The sequence below is a fragment of the Eleginops maclovinus genome, chromosome 14 (assembly GCF_036324505.1).
Source record: "Eleginops maclovinus isolate JMC-PN-2008 ecotype Puerto Natales chromosome 14, JC_Emac_rtc_rv5, whole genome shotgun sequence".
In the NCBI taxonomy this organism is placed as follows: domain Eukaryota; kingdom Metazoa; phylum Chordata; class Actinopteri; order Perciformes; family Eleginopidae; genus Eleginops; species Eleginops maclovinus.
In genome coordinates this window covers 11,502,284-11,522,715 of record NC_086362.1, presented here as the reverse complement: position 1 = coordinate 11,522,715, position 20,432 = coordinate 11,502,284, and the positions used below count along the sequence as shown (strand labels likewise).

At 38.4% G+C, this 20,432-nt stretch overlaps 4 protein-coding genes across 5 annotated transcripts; 2 read left to right on the top strand and 2 right to left on the bottom strand.

Moving 5' to 3' along the window:
* Positions 1-41: 41 nt before the first annotated feature.
* On the top strand, positions 42-2,545 carry LOC134876069 (ependymin-like). The gene is made up of 6 exons (XM_063900911.1): positions 42-468; positions 636-670; positions 780-914; positions 993-1,185; positions 1,321-1,408; positions 1,910-2,545. The coding sequence occupies exons 1-6, from the start codon at positions 402-404 to the stop codon at positions 2,025-2,027; spliced, it is 636 nt and encodes a 211-aa protein (XP_063756981.1). The 5' UTR covers positions 42-401; the 3' UTR covers positions 2,028-2,545.
* Positions 2,546-7,869: 5,324 nt separating this feature from the next.
* Positions 7,870-10,102, top strand: LOC134876068 (ependymin-2-like). Its single transcript, XM_063900910.1, has 6 exons — positions 7,870-8,008; positions 8,229-8,263; positions 8,381-8,515; positions 9,186-9,372; positions 9,456-9,543; positions 9,734-10,102. The coding sequence occupies exons 1-6, from the start codon at positions 7,945-7,947 to the stop codon at positions 9,861-9,863; spliced, it is 639 nt and encodes a 212-aa protein (XP_063756980.1). The 5' UTR covers positions 7,870-7,944; the 3' UTR covers positions 9,864-10,102.
* A 1,163-nt stretch (positions 10,103-11,265) lies between these two features.
* On the bottom strand, positions 11,266-15,011 carry cskmt (citrate synthase lysine methyltransferase). Of its 2 annotated transcripts, none has more exons than XM_063900908.1 (3): positions 14,790-15,011; positions 13,485-13,862; positions 11,266-12,604 (listed from the first exon to the last, which is right to left on the bottom strand). In XM_063900908.1, the coding sequence occupies exons 1-3, from the start codon at positions 14,866-14,868 to the stop codon at positions 11,928-11,930; spliced, it is 1,134 nt and encodes a 377-aa protein (XP_063756978.1). In that variant the 5' UTR covers positions 14,869-15,011; the 3' UTR covers positions 11,266-11,927. The 2 variants fall into 2 exon arrangements, with proteins under 2 accessions (XP_063756978.1, XP_063756977.1); XM_063900907.1 differs by having other exon boundaries at positions 14,165-14,920.
* Positions 15,012-15,760: 749 nt separating this feature from the next.
* LOC134876325 (ubiquitin thioesterase OTUB1-like) lies at positions 15,761-19,720 on the bottom strand. The gene is made up of 7 exons (XM_063901317.1): positions 19,605-19,720; positions 18,311-18,372; positions 17,987-18,085; positions 17,764-17,882; positions 17,283-17,367; positions 16,840-17,034; positions 15,761-16,323 (listed from the first exon to the last, which is right to left on the bottom strand). Exons 1-7 carry the CDS (start codon positions 19,687-19,689, stop codon positions 16,126-16,128), a joined length of 843 nt encoding a protein of 280 aa, XP_063757387.1. The 5' UTR covers positions 19,690-19,720; the 3' UTR covers positions 15,761-16,125.
* Between the last annotated feature and the right edge of the window lie 712 nt (positions 19,721-20,432).

Genomic DNA, 20,432 nt, shown 5'->3' with positions numbered 1-20,432 from the left:
TAGGTAAGTCAGTACATATCCGTGGCTAAAAAAGCAGCAACTTCCGACTTATTGGCATATGTAATTTAAGGTGTTGAGACATTTTACAAATTATCCAGACTACATATTTTGAAGCCTATGATTGTGAGAAAGAGATGGATTTCATGATATAAACATCTCAGGCTAGATATAAACCTCTGCTAAACCGTGACAGCTGGGTCACGGGGATGCTGCACATTTATAATATTACTTTTCTTTTATTCTGACAGTGCAGTTGTGTGAGCGTCTGAGGACTCTAAGAAAACCTGGCAGTGGATGCAGATTTGGAACCTCCCCAGTTTGTTTATAAGGAAGTGAGCACTCTGAAGCAACAGCATATCTCAATCTGTGTGCAGGGGAAAGTGTTTCTAGCATCGGACAGCATGAGAGCCTTAATCCTGCTGGTGTTCCTGTCAGCGAGCTGCCTGGCTCAGAGACCGAAGCCATGCAGTAAGTATAACAAAAGACGTGAATTTGTTAATCAGTTTTCCTCTGAATGATGATGATTAATTATGATTGTGCTGTTTTGTTTTTGATTTAAACTGTATGAGGAAATATTTGCAAGCTTTGATTTAAATGCTCCATTTATAATGAAAACACTTGTTTTATTGTAACAGAATCCCCAGACCTGCTAACTGGAAGTCTCTCTGTGGTAGGTATCTCCTTTCACAATGGTGTAAACAAAAGCTAAAACTATTGGATTACTTTGATTCAAAATAGGTCTAATTTGCTCGTTCTAATAATACTTGTTGTTTTCCAAGACTACCCAAAAAGGGAATCTGATGGCCTATGCCAAGTACACCTATGACGCCCTGGGACAACGAATCCGCCTCAGAGAGTTTGGAAGTCATGACAATAAGACCTTCCGCATTGATGTACTTTTACTCTTCCAAAAGGTAATGAAAAAGTAACATTTAGCATTATAGATGCCGTGTGCAACACAAATCCATCTTCACTGCTATTCTGCCTTCCAGGGTGTCATGTACAAGATAAATAACAAGAACAGAACATGCTGCAAGAAGCCACTGAGAAGAGACTTTCACCCACTGGCAATCCCAGAGGATGCTAACCTGCTGGGACAGGTTGTGTTGGGCAGCTCCTCCGGACCAGGACAGGGAGTCCTGGTCAACTCATGGGCAGGAGAGCTGAAGATGAAGAATACAACAGGTAGAATTAGAGGAAGTTGGACAGATATGCGGTGCATGTAGCACATGACTTGCTGTGATTCTTCTTCCTCTTACAAAACCTGCTGGTCTGGTTGTGCTGCCCCAGCTAACTTGTGAACTTCTTTTGTTTCTGCAGCAAAGTACATGAGCACCGTCACAGAGTTTGGATGCGTCCCTATCAGCACCATGTTTCACACCTGCAAAAGTGGATGGATGGTGACCAGGTCAGTGAATGCAGAGACAACTCACACATTTCGCAACTTATTTGACAAAAATACAATAAGACTTTATCAACCATTGTCAAATATGCTTGGACTTGTCAAACACAGGTTTTCAAATTGTAACAGCCAAGTTTAATTTCTGTGTGTCAGTGCCATGACTTAAATATGTATATTTCCAGTGTGAAAGTATTTGCTGTGAGATGTGAGAAACACAACATAAGACACAGTAGATGGAAAAGTCAAACATAAAACTAAACATAGGCTTTTAAGATCATACGGCATATTAGCTTATTCTCTTTCTTGCAGAGGGTTGGATGATTATTTGACCATTTTTGACATTCTGTTAAATATAAAGCTCAATCCAGGAGAGGGCTTCCTTAGTTGAGCATAAAGACTGGTAAAAAGAACATTTTTCTTTCTGCATCTTCTCTGTTTTCAGGCAATTATTGTAGCAACCATTTTTTGCTAGCTCCTCATGTGATCTTCATATTTTTTCACCTTCAGTTTCTTCAACAATGTCATTGGACTTGCGGACCCTCATGAACTCATCCCTCCACGTTTCTGTAAGGACGCCAAGATGGAGAAAGAGGAGGATCCAGCGGCCTTCTTCAGCTTGTTTTAAAAGAGAATATCTTCCAGAAATTTGGTGCACTGTGACGATAAATACTGTAATATGACTCCTTGAACTGTATTGTTCTTTTTCTTTAGTAGCAGTCATTGGTGTGGTATAATTTTTGGGTCAAATTCATCACACAATTCATTTAATTTGAATTACTACAATTGTTGTTAGTTGTATGTGTGTGTATAACCATTAGATTTAGTATCAGAAGGGATTGATAACACAACAGCAATCAAATATTTCAGATTTTTTTTTTTTTTTTTGTGTTATTGAAGTATGTTTTACTTCAATTTACAATTAACCAGGAATGCAAAACGCTAACATGCATACGATGCCAATGCTCAGCTGGTATGTTTCCCATGTTCACCATCTTAGCATTTGTTAATTAGCACTGAATATGATAAGCTGAGGCCGATGGGAAAGTTGACCTACTGTATGTCAGCACACCTGCGCTTGTGTAAATTAATGATGAACATTTTTGTGATGATCTTTATACTAAAAAATAAATAAATGGCTCTTTACTTTTTTATCAAAACCTGGCTCAGGAAATGCAGCAAAAGAGGGGAGAAAAGTCAGGTAAGTGGTTAGCAATGCATTTATTAAATCCCAACAATCATCAAGACACCACCACAGGAAAAAAGACAATTTAATAAACAGTATGTGTAAGGGCAAGAGCCAATGTAGCCGGAGAGTGACCAACCAAACTGGGTTTGGATGGCTCATGGAACAAAGAGAGAGACATAAGGATTACGACCCTCCCTGACTGCTGCTGGCAGACACAGAGCAGAGAGGGAGGGGTCGTAAAATAACCTAGAATTCGTTTCTCATAATGGCTACATTATGTTCATACATACACAAGAGGGCAGTGTTGCACTTCCCACACATTTGGAAATGTTCATTTGTAATTTGTAATACTTCATGTGTTTATCAGATCAGAAATAATTCATTCATTCATTCAAACATTCAAACACTAAGTAAATGGTGAGGTTCACTTCAGTTTGATATTCAGAATGCGATGATTTCTTGGAGTTACTCATTTAACATCTGTTTATGTCAAGAATGAACAAGCTTAATAAAATGTCATAAAAGACCGTTGGTTTTTTCTCATAATTCCGACCAGAAAACGACATAGTTTCGTATTTCAAAAAAATGAAAAAAACAACACAGTACAGTATGTTGAAAAATACAAAAGGCATAATACTTTGACGCTTTTTCAGATTTTCAACATTCTATAAGACATTTTATTTTATTTTTGATTACCAAATTGACCCCGGTTACAATCTTACATCTGATACTAATTATGTATTTTTAGCTTCCTGCTCTTAATGACCTCAGATATACTGCATGACTCGCATACAACTAATTTCCTAAAAAATGATTCATTCTAAGCGTCTGATACAATATGTGTTGTTTTTTTTATCTGGCAATGGCGGGTAAATGCCTTATTTAAACAGCTGTCCATTTAGCAAAAAGATCAAGTCAACAAAATAGTGATCATAGTAACATTAAATTATATTTGAGGTGCTTTATTGTATAAACACATAACCTTTGAATTTATAATTTGGGCATTTCTTTTAATTCATTTTCCAAAGGGTTACAATGAATAACTTTTTGCATTTGTCCAGTTCCTGCTAAAGCCGAAATATTTAGACAAAAATAAAGAAATCATGCAATAAATAATACAATTTGTTTTGCTTTATGGTATTGTTTTTGTAATCAATCCCTGTGTCTTCCCCATGTGACTGGATTGCTGTCCAGCCGGAGTGGCTGCATCCTCGTGTTACATAGTCAGCTTTGTTGCAAGAGTTTATATAAAATAACCTTGTAGACAGGAAACACAGTTGACTTTTAAAATATATGTAGCCATATTAATTTACTATAATAAGATTGTGATTGCATAACCCTAACGTGAACACGACAAAGTAGATCCCCTGTATATTCTTATGATGTCATTCTTACCTTACCTTACATTGCAGGTTGACTACTCACCTCAGCTGTTTATGGTATTGTAGGAGCCAATTAACATAAAGGTAGGAACCAATGTTTGTGGATAAAGGTTCAAACTGTTTTTGACCACACACATAGAACACACACGGAGAGCACACACAAACACGGGATTACAAACATTTGCTAAAAGTATTGGGTGAAGCAAGTTAAGTGGACACCAGTCAAAGGAAATAAATGGACTGTATTGTATGAGACGCGGACGTACCAGCAGCTGACAGCGCTTCAGCTACAGCTGTAGTGACGCGCAAAGCACTAAGCGGGTGGTTAAAACTTGAGAGGTTGCAAAATGGCAGAAAGGCTAAGCTAAATAAAGCTAGCAAATTAAGAACAAATATTAAAGATTTGATGCTAAATGGTGAATATGCTGAGGTTCCATATGCTCTTGATGGGTACATTGAATTGTGTGCTGAAACAAGGTCTATGCATGACACTTTAATGGGTTTATTGCCACATGATGAAAGGGAAACACATGGTTTAAAGACAAAATGTTGAGCAATGATGAATTTATTGCCAAAACCAAGGTGTGGGTTTGTCAAAATGAAGGGTTTGTTGATAATAATGATCAAATCAACCCTGATGACAGTGTTTCTAATCTTGGTAAAGGTTCAAACAAAAGTTACAGCAGTACAAAGTCAAGTACAACTTCATCTGCAAAATCATAGCAGCAGCTGCAATTGTTGCTGGCATGGCAGCTTTAACTGAGAGGCATGCACTGGAGGAACAGGAGCTGCAATTAAAGAGGAGAAAGAAACAGCTTGACTTGGAAACTGAGCTAGCTGTATCTACTGTTAGGCTAGCAGTTTTACAGGGTTCACATGTACAACGTTCCTCTCTTGCACCAACAAATGGAAGGAACTCATACCTGGAAAAGGAAAAGGAAAAAAGGAAACGGGCATGGTTAAAAATACTTAACCCCGTGGCAAAGGAGTATGATCCCACATCATGGAAAATATCACCCAGCAAACCAATAAAGATGGACATGGGACCAAAGCAAGCTGAAAGGCAGTTTGCATTCAAGGCAGATGCTCAAATACAAAATCAACAGTATCTGGGAACATCACATGGGTTGATAACTGGTGAATCAACTGCTTGGGAAAATCAACAGGAAAATCAACATCAGCAAACCAATCAAATTCCACATGCAGATGTATTCACTACAATGCACAAGCAAAATGAAATAACAGCTGCACTTGTTCACCAGCAGCATTACTGTCTCTACCAGCAAGAGCAATTCCTATCTTTGATGGAGACCTGTTTCAGTACAAAGCTTTCATTAAAGCATTTGAACAAGGAGTGGAAAATAAAGCCAGCAAAGCCGACTGCTTGTACTATTTAGAACAGTTCACAAAGGGACCACCACAGGAACTGGTCCGTAGCTGCCAGCACATGGCTCCAGAACGTGGCTACATTATGGCAAAGGGTCAACCAAGGCAGAAGACATTAAAGCGCTATAGGCCTATGCTTTATTTCTGCGTGGATGTATCCCCAGCATAAACGCCAATGTTGACATGTTGATTGGAACCAACGCTCCCAAGATATTGGAACCTTGGGAAATTGTCAACAGTTGTGTAAATGGCCCATACGCTATAAGAACAGTGTTGGGATGGGTCACCAATGGTCCTTTACATGGAAGCAGCAATGGCAGCAAAGCAAAGGCTACTTGGATTCAGGAAAAGATTTGGGAGTAACCCGATGTTGCATAAGGAATATGCCAGCTTTCTGAATGGAGCGATTGAAAAGGGTTATGCTGAACAGGAACCAACACAGCAGCACTGTGGCAGCGGGAAAATATGGCACATCCCACACCACAGTGTTTACCATCCACAAAAAGGTTCTCTCAGAGTGGTGTTGGATTGTGGTGCCACATTCAAAGGAACGTCATTAAACAATGTACTTTATCAAGGTCCCAACCTCACCAGTTCACTGCTTCGAGTTTTCACTCGTTTCAGGCAGGAACCTGTGGCATTCATTGGCGACATACGGGCTATGTTTCACCCGGTCAAAGTCACAGAAGAAGACAGAGATTTTGGCCGTTTTCTCTGGTGGCCAGAGGGAGACTTCAGCAGAGAGATCCAGGAATACAGAATGACGGTGTATCTGTTTGGGGCTGTGTCTTCTCCCAGTTGTGCTAGCGATGCGCTAAGTCTGACTTTTCTGCTGAGACTGTCAAAGCGGTTAAGCGAAATGTCTATGTGTTGGACTGTTTGATGGGCTTGGGCTCAAAGAAGGCAGCAATACAAATGGTTGAATATCTTAAAGCTCTTTTTTAAAGACGAGGTTTTGTGCTGGAAAAAATAATCAGCAATAGTCGGGCAGTTTAGCAGACAACAGCAGAAGGGCAGAAGGCTAATGAGATAAAGGACCTGGATCTGGATAGAGACAATCTTTCTCTTGAGAGAGCTTTGGGACTACTTTGGTGCGTCGAGTCAGACTGCTTTAAGTTTAAGATGGAAGTGAAACAGCTGGCTCTTACCAGACGTGGCATGCTATACACAACAAGCTCGGTGTATGATTCTTTGGGTATTTTAGCACCAGTCACTTTGCCAGCCAAGATAATGCAACAAGAACTTTGCAGGAGAAGCTGTGGATGGGATGATGCCATGCCACCAGATGTTGTACAAGAGTTCAAATGGTGTTTGGAGGACATTAAGGTTGTTGGGATCCCTCAAAGTGGATGGATGTTTAAAGCCAAAGGACTTTGGTGAACCCATACACTCTCAACTACATCACTTTGCTGATGCCAGTGAAGATGGCTACGGGACGGTAACTTACATCAGGCCACTGAACTGCAAAGGTGGCTCCTTAATTGTTTGCATTGAATTGATACCTGTACTACCAATTGGGGGCCGGTGTGTAGGAGCCAGTTAACACTGTGGGTATAAAGGTAAGAACCAATGTTTGTGGATAAAGGTTCCACCAGAAGGCCAAACTGTTTTTGACCACATACGGAGAACACACACGGAGAACACACACAAACACAGGATTACAAACATTTGCTAAAGGTATTGTTTAAACTGTAATGTTATGTATGGTGAATGAGAAAATGAAGCAAGTTAAATGGACACTAAAAGGAAATAAATGGACTGTATTTAACTGTAAACTTTGTGTCAGACTTTTATTCACCTGGCACAACTTTATGTGCATCAATTACGCCAAGATAGCAGATCCTCAGAGGTCAAACGTGTTGGCTTAGCCTCTAAAGGTGTAATGCAGTAGTGTACACAGTATTTCAAGTATCTAGATTTGATCCACATTGAACAACTACAATACTAAAATGCTCTCACATGTATAAAAACAGGATTACATAATAATATAATACTACTAGAAGATCCATTCTGCATCACGAGCATACTTTTACTTTTGATGCTTAAGGTACATTGAGCTGATCATACTCCTGAACTTTATATTCTTCTGAAATGGGCCATTGTGCAGAATGAGTACTTTTACGTTTTGTTCTTCAATCAACTTTTTCATGGAAAATCTTTGAAGTAATTTCCTTTTTCCGGGAATCTCAACATAGAAAGTTTTGCTTGACTAATACATTTCTAATTTAACATAAATTGACTTTTCACATTTAAGAATTAGATCATTATTTAGGCCATAAATGATTGCATACATTTACAGTAAATATATCTTCACTATGACAGCTGTCAAAGTTAAATCCTTCTTCTCACTTATTCTTAGATCGTACTTAACCAACTTAAAGGAGTTCTTTTCTCAAATACTCGGGAAATTAAATTTGAATAGTAATAAATAATCTCTGCTGGTTAAACGAATGTCGCGCTTGCGCAATGCAAATGGGACAGGCATGCAAATCGGGGAGTGACATCAGCGACTGTGTTTATAAGGGAGCGAATCCCCTCTCGAGCAGCAGAGTGTTTGTGACTGACAACAGGCAGTGGAAGCCATCAGAATGAAGCTCTTAATACTAGCGGGCCTCCTTGCAGTCTGCCTGGCTCAGAAGCCTACACCATGCAGTAAGTAAACTCACACAAAGAGAGGAAAGTGGTTGTGGTTGTTGGATTTCTGTTATTTACTATAATATCTTATGCTTTCTGAACCTTATATTGGAAGTCTCAATGTTTCCTATTGCTGACTGACACAGGGATCCAGCTTTATGTATGTACTGTGGGCAATCTTTGTTCTTTTAATTAATGCAATGTTATAATTTCACAACTCTTTTTTCTCCATAAACAGAAAGTCCTCCTTTTCTTACCGGAGCCCTCACTATAGTGAGTGTTGAGTTTGTTTTGTATGAGCATCATTAAGCAGAACCTGAGCAATGACTCGGCACAATTACAATATGTGAAATAGGAAGATGTAGACTAACTCACATGATCTTTCTCCAGTCCACACAGAACAAAAATCTCTTTGCCTATGCCAAGTACAAGTACGATTCAATAGGACAACGGTTCTGGCTCAGGGAGGTGGGGAAACTTATGAAAAAGAACTTCAGCTATGAAGTTCTCCTGCTCTTCAAAGAGGTGACCAAAGCTATCACATGAACATCCCAGTATTCATTTAAAGTTCAGAAGTTCAAGGAACATTTATTTAATATTTGAACAAACTCTAGAGAGTGACATCATTTAAGAGATTGGCTCTACAGTTGTATTATGGGAGCAGGAATGGTATGTGGACATTGCAAATGATTAACATGAGGCAGGGATCTTTGCTCGTTTAATTCCAAGCACATAATCTTTAGTGTTATGTTTTGGACTTCACAATTACTGCATTTACCTGTCTATGACAAACAGTGTAGAAGTAAAGGAGTCATACGTTTTAAGTCAGATTTAACTGCTTTAAAAGTCTTGTAACATGCAAGTTCCAGATGTTAGAGTAATTGAATCAACTATCTACAGTATCCATGCAGTGCTTTCTAATTGCGTTAACACACATTTCTGTCCAATGTTTTGCTGATTTTATAATAATAATAATAACAACAACAATAATAATAATAATAATAATAATAATAATATAATGAAATATAAAAAGATATAAAATAAACCAATAAAATAATAAAAGTACACCATAAGACTCTCTGAACTACCTGGTCCATCACCAGGAATGAATAATGTTGGTATTTAAATTAATGTATTAAGCATAGGTTTGAGAGTCAGGTTTAAAAGTCCTTATCCTACAACTTTCCTCCTTCAGGCTACCATGTATGAGATTAACCGGCAAAACCGTACATGCACCAAAAGGCCTCTGAAGGGAGATTCCAACCCCATGGTCATCCCAAAAGATGCTTCACTGTTGGGCCAAGTTACTCTGAGCAAATCTTCCGGACCTGGAAAAGGAGTCCGGATCAACACTTGGACGGGAGATCTCCCCAACAAAGCAGGTCAGAGAGAAAGTTATAGTTTGTCCTGCATTGCCTGCCGTAGAGTTTATTAACACATGCAGTTTGTTCTCCAAACTTTACAGGGAAGTACCTGAGCCAAATCACTGAAGTCAGTTGCATTCCTGTCTCTTCTTTGTTCCGCACCAAAAACTTTGGATGGATGGCTTTAAGGTCGGTATAACAACACTGTAACAATCAGCATATAAAGTAGAAAGGACAGTCTGATGATGATGATGATGATGATGATGATGATGATGATGATGATGATGATGATGATGATGATGAAAGGCTTAACAGGGACTTTTAGAAGATCTGAATTGTTTTGCTTCACACTAAGTGCCTCCTTTGTTCTGTTTTCTAGCTTCAACAACAATGCAATCAAGATTGTGAAACCCGCTCAGCTTGACCCTCCATCCTACTGCCAGGATGTGGAGGTGAAGGCTGGTGATGAGGAGCCAGTGGACTTCACCAGCTTGTTCCAAAAGCTTTGAGGACCTCCTTTAACCCAGGATTTTCAAATAAAACAAATGGATCATTGCTTTTCATATCCCATTTACTAGTTAAAATGCCATCCACGGCAGATTTTTGCAAAATGTTAAAGGTTTTCCTTTTCCTTTTTTCAATTTTCGGTCTTTAACTTACGGCTGGAATTATGAATGTTTATGAATTAAAAACTCCCTCTCACTTAATGCTGTGATTTTATCAATAAAGATATCAGTATAAAAAGAAACTTTCAGCTGGTCTCCGTGTGTAATGACAACATCAGAATCAGAAATCCTTTATCAGTCCCACAGTGGGGATATTTACATTTGTTACTGCAAAAGTGGCATAGCAGGTACAACAAGATACAATTACACATCTTACATATTATAATAGTTACACATTAGTTATACTAGAATAAAATAGGTAAGTAAGTACAAATCCATGGCAAAGAAAGGATGAGCAGCAACTTCCGAACTTAGTGACATGTGTAATGTAAGGTGTTGAGACATTATACAAATTATGATTGATGATGATTGACAGTGTTTCAAGAAAAGTGTCTATATTACAAAAAACTCAAGCGTTTACAGAATCTACATCTTATGTACTATACATTTCCAAGTGTCTAGTGAAAACGGGAAACTGTATTGAAATGACTATATCATTTCAGAAATATGTTGCAAATATGTCAAAGGTCATTTTAGATATGACAAACTCTGGCTGTCTGTGTGTAGTACTATTTTGAACCAAAATTGTCCCTTGGAAGTCACATTTTAAAGGTTTGAATAGGAAATGTGCTGCAATAAAAGATCGAAATGATTGGGAGAAAGAGAGATGTGATGATATAAGAGCTGGCAGACACAGAGCAGAGAGGGAGGGGTCGTAACATAACCTAGAATTCATTTTTCATAATGGCTACATTATGTTCATACATACACAAGAGGGCAGTGTTGCACTTCCCACACATTTGGAAATGTTCATTTGTAATTTGTAATACTTCATGTGTTTATCAGATCAGAAATAATTCATTCATTCATTCAAACATTCAAACACTAAATAAATGGTGAGGTTCACTTCAGTTTGATATTCAGAATGCGATGATTTCTTGGAGTTACTCATTTAACATCTGTTTATGTCAAGAATGAACAAGCTTAATAAAATGTCATAAAAGACCGTTGGTTTTTTCTCATAATTCCGACCAGAAAACGACATAGGTATGTCGAAAAGTATAGTAGTATATAGTATAGTTTGTTGCAAAAACGAAGAAAAAAAGGCATAGTATAGTATGTCAAAAATATACAGAAAAACGAATAGTAAAGAAAGTGGACAATTTCAGAAAAAACAACACAATATAGTAGGTTGAAAGTATACAAAAAAGGCATAATACTATGAAGCTTTTTCATGTTTTCAATATTCTATCACACTTTTTATTTGACAGTGTGCAATTGTTTTTTCTTATATTTCAGATCTGTCATCAACATGGACATACTGTTTATCACACAACCTTTTAATGCAAGAAGTTGTAGAATATTCAAAACTTAAAAGAAACATCTTTGCATCCTAATGCATAAAAATGTCACAAAAGTTCATTGTATAAAATGCCAGGATTCATAAGAGTGCCGTAATAAGATATATATAATCGAAGAAACATGAAAAATAAATCTTTTTAAAAGTCACAGTATAATATACAGCGAGTCATTGTCTTGTACGCCATGAACATGTAAAAAATGTCATAGCAAAGTGAAATTATGGCATAAAAAACTAATGCAAAAACTATTGTATATAATACATATGAAATATGAGATGGAACAGAGAGGACTTCCACATGTCTGTACCTTAACTCTTTAAATGCATTTGATCAGCCTCATAACTGAACTGTCCGTGTTATGAATGATCGATTATACATCGAGTTATTTGGCATAAATGTATATTTGTAAACCGCCGCAACAAATAAGAACATTGAAACAAGAGGCATGAAGTATAAAACAAACATCCATTCTTTGAAAATTGTTTTAATAACTAATGTATACAATATTATGGCCATCCATGTATATATTGTATTGAATATAAAGCTGCTATACAACAGGGCGAGGAGTCACATGGTAGCAGTAGTAAGTCATTCCCCTTAGCTCCCCAACCTCCTGCACCCTAACATCTGATGACATCACCCCCGGCTCCTGTGCCTCAGTCTCCAGCCACAGGAGCCTGGCATCGGGGTCCTCGTCAGAGAACTGGAGCAGTGATCCTGAGCTACGCAACACCTTCAAACACTGCTTCAGCATCAGACCAGCCTTCCCTTTGCCTTCTTTAGACCTCAACAAGGCGTCTGTGGTGCCCTTATCAATTATAAGGTCCACACTGCTACACAGATAGTGCGTTTGAAGCTCTGTGCAGTCAAGCTCTACAAACTCAAGCTGAGAAGAAACATTGTGAGGTTGGATGGCATTGGCTTGGACATGTTGGAGCATTTGTCGCACAGCTATGGGGGAGATGTCTGCACATGTTACCCGTACCGGGAGATAGGAGTGTCTGTAAATACAGGGGCCTAAAGCAGAAGTTCCACAGCCCATATCCAGGACATGGAGCAGAGAATCTCTGTGAGACTTGGTCTGCAAGAATGGCATGATTAAGTCCCGGATGGCTTCGAATCCAAAGAACCACTCAAAGTTTTTGAAGGTGGTTGTCCTGTTTCTGTTCTCAGCATAGAAGCGGTCCCAGGTTGCTTTCTTATCCATGTTTTGAATGAGATCAGCTAGGGAGAAACGCAGAAGAGATTATATCGTGAGAGTTAGTATGTGAACATTGGCATTTAAAACTAACATTAGTGCCTGCTTGGTTCTGAAAAAAAGGTATTGAGAGGCTTTATATCAAACCTCATAACAAATTAATTAAATGTGTACTCACTGCCTGTAAAAAAAATGTTTAAGAGCATATTAGTGCGATCGTATTATGAAGTAATCGCAAAAAGAAGAAAAAGAGAGAGAATGCCTTGATAGAGTGGAAGGAGCATTATTTTACAATATTAAGTTAATTAATGAAAGCAAATGTTATGAATTAAGAGAAGAATGGATCTTGATTGACTGATCCTGATGATGGCGCCCATCTTTTGACACTTACAGTAAACAGTTAGCAGATGGCACTGTTACACAATAGATACAGCTGACAGACCTGAGAAACTATCCACTATCATTAAGTAACACAGCACAGAACATGTTATAGCCAACATAAGCGAGTTAATTGTCTCATTGTATTTATCCATCAAATATATGACACCATCTTAGTACATTTTAAAGGTATTGTCAAGCAATTAACCTTAATTAGTCCTTAGGTCTTGCACTCATCCCTTCAAACCCACAGACAAATTTAAGTGACACGCCTAAAATGAATGCAACATGATTTCCAAAAGCCTCCATAAACTGATGTGGCATAGTACCCTGCAATAACTCTCTCTCTCTTTCTGACTGAGTACACAAAAGCCATAACACAGGATTACAGAAAAGTGATGGTGTCTGTGAATGTAGTGGAGATTGTTTTCAAGTGTTTCAGAAGGTTCAGCCTCAGACGCATGATCGTAAGGTCATTCTCATTGTTTGAAGAAGGAAGCATGATATAGCAAATATCAGCACACTCACAAGCATGGCAAAACATTGAAGTCCTGTGAGGTGTTAGATTTCTGGAATTAGCATCTTTCAGAAACTTCTCTCCCAGCCCCTTCTTTTCTAGCTCCGACCTCAGCCTCATGTTCTCTTCCTGCAGGCGGTTGATTTCCTCTTGCCTAACCTTGCAAAAGTCACATTCTGGCGTTTGATCCTCTGTGGCCGTGTCATCAATTATAACCTCAATTTCTGGGGGCTCTTGGTTTTCCTCTACTGTGTCTGGTAGCTTCCTCTTCTTTCGGCGTACTCTTCCGTCTAAACGTCCACATGTTGATACCTTGACTTTACAGTGCCCCAGCCGTACAGATGGAGCCCAGTCTGGATCGGTCTCTTGCATTTCATATGCTGGTGTACCTGAAAAACATCAAGGATTCCTACTGTCAGCAGTGTGAAAATGTACTTCTTGACAAAAATTGTTTTGACTACGACTGTGTAAGGATATCCTGCAGTATACAAACGTATTTAAATTAGCTGCACCTATACTGACTTTGATACTTTTAGATATTTTGATGCTCATTCTTGTGTACTTTTACTTGAATAACGTTTTGATTGCAGGACTTTTGTAACAGTATTCTTACACCCTGATACTTCTACGTTTAGCCTAGTTCATTGCAAGATCAGGGTGCTTCTTCCTCATCTGATCATGATAAACTCACCTGAATGGAAATGAAGAGAGCAGACCTTGGCCGACAGGGGGATGTTGTCAAATGTGAGGTCTCTCTTTCTCATAGCTGCCACCCATGCCATCCGCCGTCGCTTGCTGATGTCGGCTACCTGGTCTCCCTCATAGAGTTTCCATGTGGGAAACGAATAAAACCTGATCTTATGGTCCTTCTTCCCTTGTGATCGTCGGTCATGGGATTTGCTCTTACAGCCAAGGACACAACAACCGACCATATTTAAAAAGTGTTAATTGAAAACATATGCTACTCTGCTAGCTGTAGGTTGCATCTGTCGGTATCCTTCAAAAATGGACGACTTGCTGAGTTCGGCTGTCTCCTCGGAAGATGGCCGAGTCGCTGTTTGTGACGTCACATTCCCTTGACTCTTGAATTAATTTGTACACAAACCTGCAACTCAGTAAAACTTCCTAAATCTAGAAAAAGGTACCTCGTCCACTTACATATAACATATCTAACTCCCTGTACCAAGTTCCTTGGCTAATGCTACCTAGCTTGTTGACTGCTTGTGACACTATCATGTGCCTCTCATGTCACAACACCAAAACAAAACATTTCAATCCATATGTATTTTAAATGAGTAATTAAAAATTGAACGCACTTGTAACAGAGTGATGCCGTACCCACGCTGCAACTATCCTCCTTCCTGACATTGTCAGCGACTTTGCTAGCGGAGACATTTTCTGTCTGAGTCCTTGTGCTTGCTTGCTCGTCCCCCAGAGAAAGAGCTCTCACTCCGCCCATATTTCTTGGTAACCAACAACCCACAAACAGGATAAGGAGACATCTGTTCATTTAGAGACGATCTGTGATTAGGTTACGCAGCAATGACGCGACTGCGCATGGGTTTATTCAGTTGTAAACAAAGCACATCTTTTTGATGAAAGATAAAAAGCAACTGTTTTCCTGTATTAACTTCAGTGAATCATTATTTATTGTTGTTATAGCATTTTATTTAGCAAATCCCCACTGCGATAACTTAATAAAACCCATTAAGCTGTCTCGTAGGCCTACAGCTACAATCCTTTTATGTTATTATATTTGTCTGTTTTTCTTCAGCGTTAATATACTACTGGTGCAGTTTGGGTGACTGCATGATTTAGGAAGATTGACCTACTGCTTCATAAAAAGGGTTTTCTACAGTTGGAGGTTGTTAGGGTTAACCCTACCCTAATTATTTGATTAATTAATTGACAGGATATTATCACTGTTTATTAAATAATTGGTATTTAACCCTTTGAGACCTACATAAACATACTTGTAGTGATTTGCCAGGGGGAGAAGGCAGCTCACCAAAAAGAACCTTAAAATGAACTTGCACGCAGTTTTTCTGCATGAAGTCACTTGTTGGTAATTGCTCATTTACATGCATAATCTGAAAGCCCCAGCTCTTAAGGTTGAGGTTGTAAAGTTTGATGAGGCTGTGATTATCTTAGAATTTTCAGAAGTTAACGTCTACAGCAAGGTTAAGTTTTATTCAGCTTTCTTAAAGGTGAGAGAAAAAAAAAGTCATTAATTGATGATTATTTGTTGCAGCCCCGACTCCTTGGAAAAAGAAACCCGAACAAGAAATAAGATGTAAATCCCTTTAATAAAACTCAATGAAACGCAGTGTAACAAAGGAAAAGAATCAAACAAAGCAAGTAGATAACATTTACAACCACAAAAGAAAAAAAAAAACCTGTACAACTCTAAATGCCTGGAGTCAATTCTATTATTCCAAATACTTTGTTTTATTAACCATTCTGTGATGACTGAGGAGAAACTTGGAAGTTTGGGGGCGAGAGGGGAACTGGAGGCATGTAATGTGACTTTATATGTAATTTTTTTCAAAAACATGTGTGTAATCTCGTACACAGATGTATGCTTCATCAACGCGGCTGCTGAAGTTACTTTTTTTTTTACCCAGACAATGAGATGGGATGAGGCCAGGAGTGTTATTTGTACAAGATGTCATAATGGCCAGGTCTATAGAGGAGGAAGATGCGTGGGTCGCCTCCTTCAGGGAAGACGTGGTGATTGACTGTTCCTCCTTCTCCTCTATCCATGTACTCCACCAGAATGGAAACGTCCAGGGCCTGGGCTAAGGCGATGATGTGAATGTGGTCACTTTCTTTAGACATGGGCTCTACCTCCTTTACCAAAAAAAAGGAAAAATGTACATTAGGTCTGTTTAGTGTAAACAGACATACATCAACAGATGTGTATCTTTCACTGTCAATATGTACATATTTTACTTCCTATTTTGAGATGTTTATTATTTATGTTTGTTTATTTCCTACTTATTTTCACCAAAGATGTGTAATGCCTTGCTTACATGCTGCTGTGCATCTTATCGTTTTCACTCAAACACTTGTTGATTTTTTTTAAGCAAAAGAAAAGCACATTTCAATATGTACGTTACCTCCATTTAACCCAACTTTACTATTAAACTATAATATTGAGACCCTATTATGAGACCTACATTGGTTTCTAATGAACTAGAAGTTTTTTGGTTTTTTTAATTTGTTTTCTGTCTGTCCTCACAAAATGGAAAGGGGCCTTGGGTACCTAGAAAGGCGCTATATAAATTCAAACTATTATCATCATTATTATTATCTTCGGTAAAGTTCACTAAAGAAAGCCTTTTCTTCTTCTTTTTTTTAACTAACCTGCTGACAGAACTCCTTGACAGAGCGTCCTCCCTCGATGAAATGCTGAAAGAATCCGTACTCTCGCTGCAGGTAGCCTGAGGTGAGCAGCCGCAAATACACGACCAAATAGTCCGACACGTTCTGGTCGTTGAAGGAGTTCAGCACTTCCTGTAGGGTCGGCTGTTTCTCACACAGTTCGATCAGGTCCATGAACTTGAACAAATCACATTCATATCATGAGAGACATAATCAATCAGCATGATAGCTGCACTGTACATAGTGCGTGAGTCAGAGATATGTAACATTTGCAATCAGAAAAAACATAAATACCGAAAGCTACTGTTCACTTCTGTGAACAAAATATTATCATTAAATCATTATTTGGGGAAAAATATCTGCATTTTTGGAGTGACGGTAAGAAATAAATAAGAAATGTAATTTTTCTTGAACAAGACACTCACAGTGTTGTGAAAGTCTTCAATGGTAAACTCAGTGAAGCCCTCATTAACCAGGTCCTGTTTACTTTTAGTTGCAACTGCTTTGAACCTGAAGAGACAAAAACATGTATTCAACGACCATGTTAAATTTGGGCCATCAATCATAGAGTTTGTAAGATTTTAAGTATAATTGTAAACAGCAAAAATGACAAACTTACAAAGAGCTACTCACACACAACCTAAATGTTAAGTGACTACATAAATGTGTATAAAAATATCAGTTTCAAAATCATAATGATGTAACACCGATTAAGTCCTACAGTCCTACTCTACACACTGATGCCCATAGTTGCACATTGTTACTTCGGTAAGCAGGTCGAAGGCTTTTCAGAAATCCGTAGATTTTAGGTGAAAAGAAAATAAGTTTTCAAAGACTGCAACAAAAGTGTGAACTTGAACTTAACCAAAAGTGACTAGCACTAACAGTAACCACTGTGACACTCACTTCTGAAGTTCCTTGCTGTCATCAAGCAGCGACTCGAGATGTGCGAAGCCAAAGGCTCTGTAGAAACAGTTCCCATCGGGTCGCGTCTTACGGATGTACGAGTATTTTTTGTGTAGGTCCTGCAACAAAACAAAAAGAGTTTTACAAAAACAAATGCACAGACTATTTGAGTACGCAAGAGGCATACAGATTTGTTCGGTGGGTACGTTTAACTTGGACTGACCTTGATCTTGAGCTGATAAACGGTGTCATCGTCAGCGTACTCCCTCTGCAGCACCGCCAGGTCCTGTCTGTCCGACACTAACGGGTTACTGTTGGCTATCTGGAAACCACACACACAAAATATATAATTAGAAAATCTTCACTCATTAGTGCCTCTAGTCTGACCGAAACAGTGAATACTAGATTAAAGAAGGTACCCATGCATTTGTACATTTTAGATGTTCTGTTATATTCTACACATCAGTTGGGCTTTCTGAACTCTAAAGAAAATTAATAGAATGTGAAACTTTTGGATCTGGTTCTTCATTGAAAATGGATTTCTCACCTCCTGCTGAATTCTGTCCTGTTGAGCAATGATGGCCTCGTCGTATGCGAGGCAGTTCACTCCTTTTAGAGAAGGGGACAGAATAATTAGGCTTCCAGAGCACATACTCTAAAAAGAGAAATTGATAGGCCATGATGGCTGGAATTTAATCTGGTAATTGGCATTTGGATTTTAAAAAATCTGTATCATATCAGGGCCAGTTTTAATATAGCATATCAAGATAGGAAATTGGTCAGGTTAAAATCTGAGAGGAGACATAGCTTTCAAGATCAGTGCTGCATATTGAAAATGTCTCACATGCAATGCAAACAGCAGAAAAGTACACAAAAGGATAGCATTGTTAGAGCTAATGAATTAATTTAGCTAAATAAGGCTAGGTGTCTATAAAGATGAACTTGTTGAGCGAATAGCTAAACAGTTGCTGCAGGAGTTGCAACCATACACACAATGTATATATACCCAGCAGTACACAGTCATTCCAACTAGCTGCATCTTCACCAGCTTTGATTACACTTTAATGATCAATAATTATAATCAAAAATAACATGTATATTATTCCGAAATGGACCAATCCGCAGAATGAGTATTTTTACTGTTGGTACATTAAGTATATTTTGATGCTAATACTTGTGTAGTTTTATTTGAGTAACATTTTGAATGCAGGACCTTTACTTTGACAGAGTATTCCTAAACTTTTTCCACCTGCTGGTTAGTGAAATCAACATTGCACTGACGTAAATAAAAAAAAGAATCAAATGGATTTGTACTTAAAATGTCACAAGCATTCACGTAGACAGCTATAGTTTTCGCTCCCTATTTTTATCACATGTCGTCACCACAGAGGATTCAGCCGTAGTCAGCAGCTAACTAGAACCACTTCATTGAGAACACCAGCTAACGTCAGTCAGCTCAACATGGCTAGCTCGACCTGAGCGAAAACAAAACAAATTCATGTCACGACTAAAGCGGTTGTTTAAACTACCAAAAATGGGCTGTCCTGTCTTCTAATATTGAGCATACATTTTCAACATTTCTTCAAGTCAGAAATTGTGGGACAGCCACTTATTGCTGCCATGACAGTAACTAAACAAGCGTTTTCTCTTTGTGTAGCAATGGTAGCTAGCTAACATTAGCCAACAAGCTGTGGCCTCATCGCTCCATGCCAGCCACCGTCCCCGCGGAGAGGACAGCAGCTAAAACGCCGAGCAGACAAACGTATCGGTTCGGGCTTCATTTGCAAGAGAAATGGCTACACTATTAGTTGTACATTTTGTGTTGCAACTGTTTCTCTCACCCTCCACCTCTGGCTGTGATGATTCCTGCTGCTCCTCCGCCATCTTAGCTATCGAGATCTGTTTCCTCCTTCTGCATGACTTCATTCATTACACACTTCCGGTCCAGTCTTGTTTGTTTATTTTCTGTTGGTTTTATTTGATTGGTTGATTGACTTTTGTAATTAGGTAGTAGACCTTTTCTTGCCAAGGGTCCAGTAAAACAAACTATAAGCAGTCTTTGTTGCTAATAGCTTACTTTTTCAACTGAAATAGTTGGCTACTTATTTACTTGGGGCCTACATTTTATTTGGTGAGATAAAGGATATTTAACTCAAATACCATTTCAAATTGCTACTTTGAACATGCAAAGTGATTGTAAGGTAAATAACGGGATGTCCATACATGCTTCAAATAAGTGCTCAGTTCATATTTACTGGATTGTGACAAATATGTGTTTTTAAAGTGTTGCAGTTTTGGACTATAAATAATGCTATTTAATTCATGTATAAATAAAAAGACCCTGATGTTTGTTGCAACTGTCCCCGGGTTGGGATCGGTTGCAACATCTGACTTTTTTCCTTTCAAATATATATCTGTCACAAATGTGCATATTTAAATATTATGAGTGATTAGCACACATGTTTAAGTTTAATATATAAACTTAAGTTGTTGTGCTCTGAATAGTCTCGGATTAACTTGAGAGAAATGTGCTGAAACCATCCCCATCCTTCCCTATTTTACATTATTTTTATTGTGAGGCAACTAAAGCAAACCCTGGATGAGTGAGTCATTTTCTTTTTAAATACATTTGTTTGGTAATGGTTTGTTTGGCAAAACAAAAAATATAC

Bases quoted from the DNA above. Each gene is read 5' to 3' on its own strand.
- LOC134876068 (XM_063900910.1), top strand. From the start codon at position 7,945: ATGAAGCTCTTAATACTAGCGGGCCTCCTTGCAGTCTGCCTGGCTCAG. The intron at 8,009-8,228 runs GTAAGTAAACTC...CTCCATAAACAG, and splicing joins TCAGAAGCCTACACCATGCA to AAAGTCCTCCTTTTCTTACC. The intron at 9,544-9,733 runs GTCGGTATAACA...TCTGTTTTCTAG, and splicing joins TTTGGATGGATGGCTTTAAG to CTTCAACAACAATGCAATCA.
- LOC134876325 (XM_063901317.1), bottom strand. From the start codon at position 19,689: ATGAAGTCATGCAGAAGGAGGAAACAGATCTCGATAGCTAAGATGGCG. The intron at 18,373-19,604 runs GTGAGAGAAACA...CTTCTCTAAAAG, and splicing joins ATCACAGCCAGAGGTGGAGG to GAGTGAACTGCCTCGCATAC. The intron at 18,086-18,310 runs GTGAGAAATCCA...TGTGGTTTCCAG, and splicing joins AGGACAGAATTCAGCAGGAG to ATAGCCAACAGTAACCCGTT.
- LOC134876069 (XM_063900911.1), top strand. From the start codon at position 402: ATGAGAGCCTTAATCCTGCTGGTGTTCCTGTCAGCGAGCTGCCTGGCT. The intron at 469-635 runs GTAAGTATAACA...TTATTGTAACAG, and splicing joins TCAGAGACCGAAGCCATGCA to AATCCCCAGACCTGCTAACT. The intron at 1,409-1,909 runs GTCAGTGAATGC...TTTCACCTTCAG, and splicing joins AGTGGATGGATGGTGACCAG to TTTCTTCAACAATGTCATTG.
- cskmt (XM_063900907.1), bottom strand. From the start codon at position 14,405: ATGGTCGGTTGTTGTGTCCTTGGCTGTAAGAGCAAATCCCATGACCGA. The intron at 13,863-14,164 runs GTGAGTTTATCA...GATGTTTTTCAG, and splicing joins CTCTCTTCATTTCCATTCAG to GTACACCAGCATATGAAATG. The intron at 12,605-13,484 runs GTGAGTGTGCTG...GTTTCTCCCTAG, and splicing joins TTCAATGTTTTGCCATGCTT to CTGATCTCATTCAAAACATG.